Genomic DNA, 13,556 nt, shown 5'->3' with positions numbered 1-13,556 from the left:
AGACACACCTACTCATCTGAATAAGTATATAGACATACAGACAGACAGTCAGACAATCAGGGACGGAAGCAAACGAAGCTTCAATAAATTTAAAAAAACTAATAGAATCATTGTATAAATTTTATCAAACATTATTCAACTAAGGACAATCCTATGATTGGGTGAGAGAAGAAGAGGTTTTGGCAGCCCTGACAAAGAATCTGCCATTTCTATATAATTTGGAGTAGCAAAATGGTAGACTAATATTTTTATTGATAAAATGGATTTGTGACAGCTTAACTTGGTTTATGGCATTTGCATTTGATTGAATATATTCTTAACAGGAGACGATCCAAAGGGTGGGGGGAAGTCGTGGTTAGACAATGATATATTGTATGTGCGATTCTATGTGTGTGTGTGTGTGTGTCTTTTCACTTTTTTTCACAGCTTTTCATTCATTTCACTAAGCTGCTTAAGAGAGGAGTTGTTTGGTGCCATCTTCTTCTCTTTGAGTGTATATGTACGTATGTGTGTGTGTGTGTCTGTGTGTGATAAGCCGCAACTTGAAAATTTTCAACTCTTAATTGCTTTACCATGATGCAGCAGCTATGTATATACATATATATATATATATCTACGTGGATGTATATGTTTGTAGGTATCAAATCGAATACCTAACAATTCGTCGTGACTTTTGTGCCACATTTATTTGGTTCTGACACAAAGCAAAAAAAAAACAACGAAGAGAAAAACTGCTTCATCATCTGTAATTGAAGACACTTGACATTGTAACAGATTTACATTACATTTGACCTTGAAGTGCATTCTTCATGGCCGTCAAAACGAATGGAATTGAACTCTTTCAGTCTTTATCGATGCTGTTCGATGTTGGTTTCCCCTTATTTGTAGAATGTGAAATAAATATTTGACACATGGACAGGAAAAAAAAAAATAAGTCTCAAAGATTCTTCAGCAACAACAAAAATATACAATAAAATAAATATAAATAGAGCAAATAGATAAACAATTGATGATGATTTAAGACCCCCAACAACAACAACAACAACACACACATGAGTTTAGCGATCAATGACCAAATACCAAATACCCCACCAAAAAAAGTAAAAGAAACACTAAATTAACCATGAAAATGAAACGTTACCTGAAGACCATCGCGATAGACAGACAGTAAAGTTGGGGAGATGGGGACGTAGGAAGGTTTGGAGCTCAGTTACCACTACAAACAGGTTTAAAGAAGTTTACTTTTTTGAGTTGGTGTTAATGTTGCGGAAACCCAAGCGCTAAGTGCGCCATGTCTTCGATTGCTTCTTCTTCATCATTATCGTCATCATCGTCATCATCGTCATCGTCATTATCGTCTGCTTCTTCCTCTTGCGGTCGGTCGCTAATTTATCGTATAAATAGTAAAACAATTTCATAAACTTTAACCATACGCAACTATCTAACACATTGAGCAGGTCAGACACAAGCTCTTCCAATATACCAAAATGGTAAGTTCAAGTTCGAATTCGTTTTACCCTTTGGGTGGCCAAACGAACTCAAGGATTAAAAGGACACCGAAATTTGTTTTTTTTTTCTTGTGCTTATTAAAAAGTGAAAAATGTGATAAAAGTAAAATCAAAATGAACGATACGAATCAAAACTAAAAGATATCGTTTACAAGTAAACTCACTTTGTCAACCTCTTAACTAGAAGGCTTATAAGGATACGATTGTTCATCTTACTTTTTGTTTGCAGCAACAGTTTTCTGGTTATCTTTTTGCCATTTCACTGGCCATTTGTGCCATCAGTTTGGTCGATTGCCGAAGCTTGAACCGTCGCGATGTTTCCCACCTGCCTTTGGAGTACCTGCCCCCAGTGGTTTTGCCGCCCTTGCCCAGTCGTGACTATTTGCCACCTGTCGAACAACACGCATCCTCGTTGTCACATGTCTTGCAGCCACCTCGTGATTATTTGCCACCCGTCAATAATGAATATTTGCCACCAGTTGAGGAAAATGAAGAATTAGAACTTCCAACCACAACCACCGAAGCGGAAATCGAGGAAACCACCGAAGAAGTGATTCCTACTACCACAGTGGCTGCAGTTACAGAACCGCAAACCGAAGCCCAACCAGAGGCAGAACCAGAAGTTGAAGTGAAAACCCATGAAGATGTCGTCGAGGATGAGCAACCCAAAGAGGAAGTAGAATCGGCTGTCCTACAGGCTGATGGCTATCATTATCGTACACCCGAGGTGGTGCCCGATCTTTTGCCCACCAAGGAATATCTGCCACCCTTAGATCACAATAATGTCGTGGCCGAAGAAGTGCCCAATAGCAAGGAGGCTTCGGCTGCTCTGCAAGATGATGGCTATCATTATCGGTCCATCAAGAGATTGCGTTTCTAGTTGAGGCTGAAGAAGGATGTAGAAGTTGCTAACGAATTTCCTGTTGATTGCAAAACAAAATTGTTGTTTATTTTTATATTACTAATGCAAAAAACAAAAACCCACATACCTACATAAACGTATTTGTAAATGGTGTAATAAAGTGTAAAAATCCAAGTAAATCAAAAAAGTTAATATTTGTTTGCATTGTGGTTAAGCGTTCTAAGGAGAAGTGCTTTGTGCTTGTGCAAAGCAGGAAGACCGAATTTGAATTTCTCTAGCATAAAGATGAATATTGTAAGAGGAATAGTTTTCTCTAGAAGTCTTTAACCTCGGCTTAGACCCAATCCTTCCCCATTTACCTAATATATGTAGATACTTTGCATCTCTCTTTACACATGGTGATTAATAATGCGTGTAGCGTAATTATTCTATTGAATAATTTGTTAATTTGGATGTATTAATGAAAATATAATTATTGGTTTTTACACCAAAACACTTTAACTCTTTTAATGTCCTTAACAATGTGGCGTGTGTCCTTAACTGTAAGCGTTATCAATATGTGTATGTGTACACACATACATAGGTATCACATACAAAATGACCGCAATTTGAAACGTAAATGTAACTTGAATTGTGGTCGATATCGTTGCCATAATCTCTTTTACACCGTTTTCGACTTGGCCAACAAGAAATAATAATGAAAGGCTTACAAATTAATCCGTTTTTTTGTTTTTATTTTGTTTTCTCTGGAACTATAAATAAATTGTTTTGTCTCTATATTGGTTGGGTGCGTATGTGTGTGTGTGTGTGTATGAGTGTGCTTTGTACAAGTCAATTAGATGGTTGCCACGCCCACTTATAGGCAATGCCTCCCCTACGCCGTTGCTTTGAAAAACATTTCATTTATATTGATGACAGGAAATTAGAAAAATGTTTTCTATCAGCCCACACAAACAACTTACAGAGGGCAACACGCACACACACACACACAAACAAACACACACGCGGACTTATAGAACACACACACACACACACTTTTGTGTCGTCAAATGTCGTCCTGCTTGTATCCATGTATCCTCGTGAGGCTTCACAATTGATTTGTGCTGCTGTTTCTGGTTTACTTTTTCAATCCTTGGCTACTTGTTGTTTTTTTCCCACTAGCTCTTCCTTTGATAAAGGGTATGAACCTTTTGCCTGAAACTTTGTCTGCTTTTTAGCTTTGATTAATTTTAGATTTTGATCAATTCATCATATATGTATGTATATTTAATTTTATAAATGTTGATTGAAATCAAAACTAAATGCTATAGCTTTTGCTGAAACACAACTAAGGGTATTAAGAATACGGTTTGGCTAAAGGCCGTGTCAAGAAGCCTTCTTGTTGTTGTTGTTGTTGTTGTTTCATTATCGAAATGAAAGTTTTAACTGAAACTCAACACAACTCGATTCGACTTAACTTTCAATTGGTGGCATAAATATTTAAAACACATTGAAAAAGGGAGCACCTCTAATATAAATGGGCTTTTTATGTTGCGGTTGTTTAAGCTAAATTATTTATGAACAAACAAAGCCCGCCAGTTCGCCCGCTTGGCGATTGAAATCGAAATTGAAAGCAACAAGTGGCTTCAATCCACCGAACGATTCAATCAAATCAAAAGGGGAATATGCAAAAAGCAATCGAGTGATTTCTCTAAAGTTTTGCAGTTTGAATGCGTATTGATTAAAATATATTTTTGCGTCTTAGTCTTTGTTTTTATTTGGTTTCTTTTTATTCTGTCTTCTTGTTAGTTTTGGCCGAAAACAAATGTTGGTGCCAAAACAAACACCTGTAAGATGACCGCCACATTTTGTGGGCGAAATTGAAAATCAACTTTCGTTCAGAATGTTCAGTTCAATGCGAAAAGCTTGTTCGAAGGAAAAAGCTTTTCCTTCAACATTCGACGAAACTTTCGTGTCGAGGAAAATTCATATAAAAAGCCAATGCAAAGGAAAACACATCTCAGTTGCGGGTTAAATATTGCCGAAATAAGGAAAAACGGGCCAAGCTCCAAAGAAAAAGAAAACACAAAAATCAAACAAATCATATCGTAGAAAATCATATTTTTTTTGGGTTTTTTTTTTCGTTTTGACTATTTATTCGCAATAAAATAAAGAACAATGAACGTTAGGCCCCAAACCATCTCAATGGACGGAAAAGTGACAGAAATGTTGGTGAAAATCAAGTGATCGAGTGATGAGATCGTCAAAAAGAAAAAACCTAAATTAAAGTGATCAAATTTTGACAAAAATTGCATACAAATTGAAATCTAAAATAAAAATAACGATATGGAAGAGATTCCCGAAATGATGATCAGTCTTTTGTAAAATCGCCAAGGCAAACCGAAAAGCAGAGAGAAAAAACATTTATTACGCAAAGTAAATTAAAATCACATTATGAATATTTAATAATTTTATATTGCAGTAACTGTAAATTAATTGTCAAAGATTAGTTAAAACCCTTTTTGCTCACACTGTTTTGTTTGAGGCGAGAGAGAGAGAGAGAGAGAGAGAGAGCAAAAAAAAACATTGCAAAATTTAACAATTAAAATTCAATTAATTTATGAAAATCAAATCTAACTTTGTTCGGGCTACTCTTCCCTTTGGCTTGTTCTCTGTTTGTTTGTCATTTGTTGTAATGCCATTTTTATGAAGAGTGAAAGACCAACAACAAGTTGTTTTTGCAAATTGAATGAAATTGCATTTTAGCTTTGTTAAATGACTTTTTTGTGGGCTACCACATTGATTCTAACCAACCAACCAGCCACCAGTCTCTGCATACACACACAGTCCCCTCTCCGCCTCCGCCTCTGGCTCTGCCTTCCCTTACTCGCAATAAATGTACCTACGACAAAATGAAATAAAAAGGTTTATTAATAAAACGTTTGTCAGTACACACACACACACTCACTCGCAGAGAAGAGTGAAAAAAAGATAAAATAAAACGCGTATACGCAGTGCTGGCAGGCAAAATAAACGTTGGTCGACAAAAGGGTTGGGCAAGATGGTTCGTTAGATGTAATACTTAGTCGCTATACATTGAAAATTGTCTTCATATTTCACATAAATAAGACTATATAATGATATATGATTCCCTGAAAATTTGCAAGTGCAAAAAAAAAAGTGACAAAACTTTTACCTGGGCTACCCTTTAAATGGGGTTGACTCTTACTATTTCGAACTGCAATTTCAAGTTTTTTCTAAAATGAAATTAAATTTAAATTGTGGTCTATAAAATTAATTATATTGTAGTCATATAATGAGAATTATTTTTTATTGTAAATCGGTTTAAATTCCAAGTAAGTTTTAAATTAAAATAGTTATGAAAAACTGCCCAAAAATTAAACGTTCTTAAGATCAAATTAAGTGGATAATGTCATTAATTTATTCGAAATCGAAAATTCATAAACGAAAGCAAAATCGGAAGAATCCAATTTAGTTCAAAAACAAAAACGAGTAGTTTTTGGTTATCGTAAACATAGCAAAATTTTCAATTTCCAAGAGATTGGTGAAACTTAGAGAAAATATAGATAGAGAAAACATTTCCTTATCAAACAATGTATCTCTGAAAAAAATGTGTTCCGAAACCTGACCAAACTACAGCCCAAATAAAACTTAGAGTTCTACATTTCTTGCCTCACTTTGTTGTCCCTTTGATGTCAGAACGATTCTCAGATGTGTTAAATAAGGAAGAACAATTTCTTAAAAAAAAAAAACAAAATTTTGCTGTTGTTTTGTCAGTTTTTAGTAAGGGAATAAAAGAGATACATTAATAGAGATAGATTAATAATCTCTAGAATTATGAAAACGGGATGAGCGTTTTTCAAGATACAACTTAATATTTAAAGAAATTTATTTTTTTCTTTTTTGAGGATTTTTATTGTATGGCTTGATTTGCCCTGTTGAGCTGTAATACAATTATAAAACGAGAAATCTATTCGTGATTTATATATTTGCCAAACCAAATATATGTAATATTCAAATGCCTAAAGTTAAATCTATTCGAGCATTTAACCTTTATTTGTTGGAATACACATTGTTCACGATATTGTAATTTTTGATTAGTGATTGTGATTTTTGTTCTAACTATTGTATACAAATCACTTAACGTGATGAACAAGTTTTTAGTTTCAGACAATTGAAATAGCGAAACTTTTTGGCCCATTATGTCAAGTGTAATGAGCTAAATACATATTAATACGTATCTAGTTTTGTTTTTTCTTTTGTCAATCGACAATTGTTTATTTCGCATTACATTGGGTTAGTTGTGACAGTTTATATGATAGCTCTGAGGCCGTCTGTGGCTGATGGTTTTGTTTCACACATTTGTATCATTCTGCCTGATTTGTTGTTGCAACTGTGGATGTGTGTGTGTGTGTGTGTGTTGAAGCGCGAGAGCGCGCGTGTGTGTGTCGCGCTGCTTTTGTATTTATTAATAACAAAGTAATCAGACATTGTAATCTCCTCACAAAGCGTATTACATGCTGTAATAACAATGGCAACCCAAAACACCTACAACACCATGCCAAACCAGGAAACATTCTCCTCCCTTTCATTTGTGCTCTCTCTCTCTCTCTCTTTTTCTCTCTCTTGGTGTCTCTGTCTCTCATACTGGTTGCCACATTCATAGCCGATTTCAATGGCAGATTTATCTCTCCCGCCGACGCCGATATAGCCGCCTGCTGTTGGCTGCATCCTTGCTGAATCCTTCAGCATTGTTGTTAAGCGCTTCCGGCTCAAGTACCACCAGCAGCAACAACAACAACAACAAAGCTACATAAAATTGCTTCTGTTTTCTGTTTCATTTGCTGTTCTCGAAAATATTTTTCTCTTTCTATCGCACATTTCTTTTTGTTTTTGTTTTGCTTTCCTTTTTTTTTTTTGTTTTGTTTCTGCATTATTTTCTAATTTTTCGCTTCATTTGCTTAGGCGAGAAATTTGAGCCGAATCATTTCTTTATTTCTGTATTTTTGCATTTTTAATTTGACTTTTGATTTGCGCTGATTTGCTGCTGACGACTGCCGCCTGCCTGATTGCCTAATCAGTGCTGTGTGGGTGAAGGAGGTGAGGCGAAGTGCCCGATTGCGGCACATTGCGGCGCGAAGGCGTGTCCTCTTGATGTCCCGTTGGCGTGTGTTTATGACTGTTGTTTGCCATCAAATTTGCCTCGTATGTTTTTCCAATTTCCTATGCAAATTGCCAACCATTCCACTTTTTTTTTTGGTGTCAGTTCTTATACTTTTGTTTGCCCAATCATTGTTTTTCCGGGTCAAAGTAATAAGCAACAAATTAAATTTTCACCATCTAACTGGGCGTATACGTAATAAACGAAATACATTCCCATGGTCGTTATGACACGAAACACCAAACAAGTAAATAATTGCATTCTAATTTCTGCAACATTATTTATTATAATTCATCGAAATTTGCATTCGATTAGACTAATTTTGAATACAAATTAAAAACAATTGAAATATGAACAGATATTTAGTTGAATCGATGTGCCGAACACAAATTTGTTGAGCTCTGTATAATAAATATCGATATAACAGCAATTGTCGCTGATGGACATAAACATACGATTTATTTTGTATTCTTGTTTTATCTACAAAACCAATAATTTAAATGGAAATATTAAATTTCTCTCACTTCTCTAAGCCTTTTGCTTTTAACCTCTTTAATTTCCTTTTTTCTTCTTTTTTGGTTTTAACCAACCTTTGGGCTACCAAATAAAAAACACGCAAAAGCAAGCTGTCAACCAACAACAAAAGTAACCCGCCAAGTAACAACAAAAACACCAACAACAAGTAACCACAACAAATCAGTTTAATTTAAAAAATTTTTCTTTACGCTCGCGCTTTGTATGTGTGAAAAAAAAGGTAAAGGTTTTTGTTTTTTTTTTTTGTTTTGCCAGAGACCCAACAGCAGCAGAATTACCAGCATGATAGAGAACAGACCCAGCTGAACGAGGGAAAGTCGTCAAGTTTAGCAAGTACAATTTGTTAGAAAAATAGCAATAATCGAAATGACTCTAGATCGTTCGAGAAACACTCGTAATATAAAATTAAGGTAACTAAACTAAATAGATCGGTGGGCACAAAAGGTTCAAATTAAGATAGATTTTTGCACTAAATTCAAAAGAAAAGTGTATAACTCGAAAGTAAAAGAAGCAACAAAGATCTTTTCCACTCTATTCTTTAATAAATAGTTGTCCAACATTACATTCAGTTAAACTAATAATTTAAATTTAAATTTTAGTCAATATTCTAAAAGTAAATATTCTATTTCCAAAAACAAGCATTTTCGACCCTACCTCAAAAACTATGAACTAAAAGAAGAAAATTTGCATTTCAACAAAAAAGCTAACACTCAGTAATAAACTATAAATGATCTTAAGACATTAAATCGTAATGGTAATTTATTAGTAAAAGAGAGCTAATTTAATTTAAGTGTCCATTAAAGAATTTATATCATAGAGAGGTATATTTTGAGGTCAATCCAAACAAATGCACTAACAAGTAGTAAAAAAAGTGGCGAGAAAAAAGCAAGAAGATTTTACTAAGCAGCTTATAACTCTCAGCACTCAAACATTTGAGTGCTTTGCTTTTTCTATCCATTAATCTTAACAAAATGTATAATAAAATCAAGAAATTGTTTTTAAATTGTCATTATATTCTCATGAAAAGGTTTAAGGTTCGATTGTTCATTCAATATTGGCGCAAAAAAAAAGTGTTGCATACCAAATGGCGCAAAAATATCATGTCAATGAAAGATAAATCAATCAGTTTTTGGGAGTCAATCATTGAAATCTGAATAAATGTCAATTGTAGGCTTTCGGTTACAAAAAGCATAGGAAATAATAATGAAAAAAAATGCTTTATAAAATTGTAAAGTTAACCCACGTGAAATTTATAATAATTATTTGAGATATATTTCTTCTTCGTTGCCTTAAACAAGCATTTCATTTTGGCAGCAACAATGTGAACGCTTTTTAAAGTTAATGTTATTCTTTAATGCATACGAAATGTTAAAATAAATAATCATCACAAAGACTAACACGACGATACAGAAAAAGAAACAGAAACAGAGCAGCAGTGAAAGCACAAGAAAACGAAAGAAGAAAAGCGAGTAGAGTAGCAGAAAAGAAAAAAACAAAAAAAAAAAAGAAGTTGGGAATAAGAAAGAAGAAGCGACCGAACTCACGCCTCGCATTCTCGTGTAAGGTATGTAAAAATAATACAAGACATAAATTCTAATTTTGTGTTGCCGAAGTTAACATAAAGCAAAAGCAACCTTCTTTGTCCCTTGGTCCTTCCTGCTGCTTCCTTCAGTCCTTGTGTCTCTCTTTTTCTTCTTTATTTTGGTTGTGTTTGTTGTTTTTTCCTGCTTTGTTTTGTATTTTGGTAACTTTCTTTTTTTGGACTGCTTTTGCTTTTAATTTCAGTTTATTCATAAGGCAGGCGACTACAAAAACAGCAGCAACAACTAAGCACTTAATTATTTAATTATGTTGCACGACACACACACGCACACATTGCCTCCCCCGTCAACTCATGCTTCATTTGGTCCATCGACTCATTTTCCCTCTCTCTTTTCCCTCCTAACCACGAAAGCTGCGTTTTTTGTGTTCTGTAGCCGGAACTCAACTTTTGGGCTTCTGTTTGTGTGTGTGTGTGTGTGTGTTTGTTAGGTTTTTTTTTTTTTGTTGGTTAGATGTGTGAGGGACGGGTATCTACTACACCCTGTGGTTCTCACTTGATGTTGCTAGTGTTGGCTTGTTGCCTAATGTCAGCTTGTGGTGCACAGTGCACTTGGTTTTTGGTTTAGTTTCATTTCCGTTTTGCCAGCGTTGCGTATGCGTAATATGAAAATGTTGCTTGAATTATTAAGTATACGTAATGAGCTAGTAAATTTAGTTGCCACCACATACACAAATACCGCACACTCACACAGCACACACCTGACATGTTAAGAGATAAAAATGCTGTTTGAATGTTTGGAGCAGAGACCAAGACTGGGGTTGGTTGGTTGGGGGGAGGGAAAGGTTATATAGTTGGAGTAGATTTTGTGGTCTGAAGCGTTTAGCAATTAGTTAAACATAAAGTTTATGTTATGCTGGCATTGCATGTTATCTTTCTCGTTCCTAATCCCCCGCATATTTGTATTTTCCATCTCCCACCATCCACTCCCCGCTCTGCGTCTTATGGCATTTGGCTAACTTTTTGGAGTATATACGCACTTACATATATTCTCTGGTATCTAGGAATTATTGTGGATTTATGTCGGCTCAGCAGTGAGCAAGTTTTTCAGTTCATAAGTTGAGCAACTAAATGACTAAATATCTGGTGTCAGGATAGGAAGGGGATTTCATTCCAAATGTTTACTTATTCTTAGGCCTCGGGCCATAACTTTATAATTAACTTAATGTCTTCTACTTAACCAAGTGGAAGCTTATGAAAACATTAAGTACATACATACTTGCATTTCGTTTAACACAAATATTTTAAATCGAATTTAAGTGAGTAATGTCTCACTCTACTCTACCAGTTTGATTTTTGAGCAATGGAATTGCTATGGAATTTAATTAAATACTTATTGAAAGTTAAGTGTTACTCGTTTTGCACAGCTGGAATAGTCAAAAGGAATAAAGGTTTCTCTTTAAATTGAGTATGTGTCAATGCTATAATAGGATCCTTTTTGTCCCCTTTAATCTGCTCTCTTTGATTTGCCATGGCTCAAACCATATTTTGGCTTGAGTTTCATTCCTTTGGGAAAGCGTTAAGAAAAAGGATTCACCTTTTTTTCATTTTCAGAAAAACCTAAAACCTTTTAATGGTCCATTGAAATAGCATTGTATAGCAATAGCATTCGAAACGAATCGGCACTTGATCAGATACACATGTGTGTATGTGTGTATGTATCGTATCTGGCTAATTCGTTAGAACACGTAACTAATTAGTTACCGTAGACAGTTGGCGTGTGATTAGCATTGCTGGTTGGGCAGGCATTCTCCTTTTGTTCTCGATATGCCCAATTTATGTGCTGTGATATCGTCGACCAATTAGTAATTGAATATACATTTGTGCATGTATGCGTGTGTGTGTTTGTGCGAGTGTGTTTAGAGGGCAAAGAAAGGGGCCATACGATACAATATCTTTTAAAAGCCAAATCCAATCAGCTGTTGAGTGCGTTAATTTATTCATGAGTTTTTGCTAGATAAAGTTGACTGCTGTACACCCTCAAGGTCATCTCTGAATTAGTGCCGAACCCGAAGTTTGGTTTGCAGTCAGTCCACGCACGCATTGGAAGGGAGACTCTGTTACAAGCTGTCCTTGCCAGAAGGATAATGGTGCCAAGCATCCAACCAAGAAGTCGGAGAGAGGTTTTTTTTTTCCTTGTTGAAATCAAAAGATGTGTGGTCCAATTTGCTTTAATTCCATCGGGCATTAGAAGATGGAGATGTTGCCTTTGGTCAGCAGATGGTCTTGAGTTCATGCCCTTGAACTTGTCACTTGAATCACTTTGCAATGCCACAAATACCAATATTACTGTGTCCCCCTCTCTCTCCCTCTCTCTCTCTCTCTATCTATTTCAATTACCATTTCTGTCGCTTCTAGTTTCTAACCGGGACTCAATAAAATTTCACAAATATTGCTCATTGCGGCTGGCGTTTTTCCTGTTAGCCCGAATAATTGTTAAACAATGAATTGAAAAATGTTTTTGTTTTACATTTTGTTTACTCTCTCGTGTTGCCCATGAAAATGTAGAACAACAACCATTCAACCGAAGACACCCCTCCCCCATATCCAACCCGTAGCTGCCCTATATTCTTTGCCCGTATAATAAAAATAGTGAAATGTATAAACAATAATAAATTGTTGGGTTTATTGTGCAGTCGCCGTGCCGTATCGAGAGTCCGTTGCAAAATGCACTCGAAGCGAAATTTGAATCGAATCGAATTTTCACCAATCGGCTAAAGTTGCAAAGTTAGCACAATTGATAAACTATTCGGATCTGTATGTGGTCGAGGTTGAGAGAGAAAGAGAGAGAGAGAGGAGAGAAAGAGAGAGAGTGTATTTCTATTTGTTAAAATCCCACAGAAATATTTAAACCAATAAGGCCAAATAATAGCTAGAAGGCACAACAGAAAAAAGGGGAAATCCATTTTGCCAATTGGTTGCTAGCGAAATACTAATTAAATAATTTACTTTAAACATTACATTGACGATAATCGATTAAATGAAAAGTAATTTAAAAACGTAGCTAAAGGCTTAAAAGATGATACTAACTGTTAATGCAATCGCTTGACCAAAAGTAACCAGCTAAACGATCACTTTATACTAAACAACGAATACTGAGTCACAGTGTCCTCTTGGTTTTGACTTGATGATCATCTTGACCTCTCTCTCACCTTAGAGACCTGGACTCCAGGCCATCTGCAGCTGCCTTCAACTTGTGATGTCTCGCAGCCAAGACATTGAAAGGCGAAGGTTTCCTGTCGGCTAGCTGGCTGGCTGTCTGCCAAATCGCCACTTGACATTGGTTCTTGGTGTCGTTGTGACCGACTCAGAGTCGGTCTGTCTGTCTGTCTGTCCGTATGTCTGTCTGTCTGTCTGTCTTTACTGTGTGCCAAGAAACTGCTGGGGTAATCCCCTGCATCTGCTTCTTGTCCTTTGCATAATTTTAATGAAATTGCATGAATGCAAGATGAAAGAATGAAAGGAACGGGTAAGGGAAGGGGGAGCTAGTAGAAGGTTGGGGCATGTTGTGCTGGTCTTCTAACCGCAAACTAAATATGCAAAAGGACATGAGAATAACTAAAGGCTCATTGAGTCTCAAAGCCATATATGCAGGGCATGTCCTGGCTGGCAGGAGCAGAGTGAAAGAAAAACGCATAAAGGATAATGGATTTAAAAGGCAAGAATAAACACAAAACAAAACAAAAAAATAGGAAAACAAACAATAGAGACTAGTGACTACGAACTGAGTCTATGGGGCGTAGAAGAGTGTAGAAATATGGCCTGTTTGTTGTGTCTGTGCCTGTGAGTGTGTGTGTGTGTGTGTGATTCGGGCTTTTCTTTAGCTGCCTTACAATGCATTTTCCTGCCTTTCCCCCAGAAACAATGAAGGAACGAATAAGGGGAAAACCA

The 13,556-nt window shown here is 35.9% G+C and overlaps 2 protein-coding genes across 2 annotated transcripts in view; both read left to right on the top strand.

The window, feature by feature from the left end:
- The first annotated feature begins 809 nt into the window (after positions 1-809).
- Positions 810-2,388, top strand: LOC6639230. The gene is made up of 2 exons (XM_002062294.2): positions 810-866; positions 1,738-2,388. The coding sequence occupies exons 1-2, from the start codon at positions 810-812 to the stop codon at positions 2,386-2,388; spliced, it is 708 nt and encodes a 235-aa protein (XP_002062330.2).
- Positions 2,389-4,533: 2,145 nt separating this feature from the next.
- The window catches only part of LOC6639482 (adenylate cyclase type 6), a 39,272-nt gene continuing 30,249 nt past the window's right edge, over positions 4,534-13,556 (top strand). The window contains exon 1 of the mRNA XM_023180530.2: positions 4,534-4,785. The gene's annotated coding sequence lies outside the window, so the exon portion shown is untranslated. The remainder of the gene's footprint in view (positions 4,786-13,556) is intronic.

This window comes from Drosophila willistoni, assembly GCF_018902025.1.
Source record: "Drosophila willistoni isolate 14030-0811.24 chromosome XR unlocalized genomic scaffold, UCI_dwil_1.1 Seg144, whole genome shotgun sequence".
In the NCBI taxonomy this organism is placed as follows: domain Eukaryota; kingdom Metazoa; phylum Arthropoda; class Insecta; order Diptera; family Drosophilidae; genus Drosophila; species Drosophila willistoni.
The sequence above is the reverse complement of the archived record's forward strand: the minus strand, read 5'-3'. Positions and strand labels throughout refer to the sequence as shown.

Bases quoted from the DNA above. Each gene is read 5' to 3' on its own strand.
- LOC6639230 (XM_002062294.2), top strand. From the start codon at position 810: ATGGCCGTCAAAACGAATGGAATTGAACTCTTTCAGTCTTTATCGATG. The intron at 867-1,737 runs GTTGGTTTCCCC...TTTTGTTTGCAG, and splicing joins CTTTATCGATGCTGTTCGAT to CAACAGTTTTCTGGTTATCT.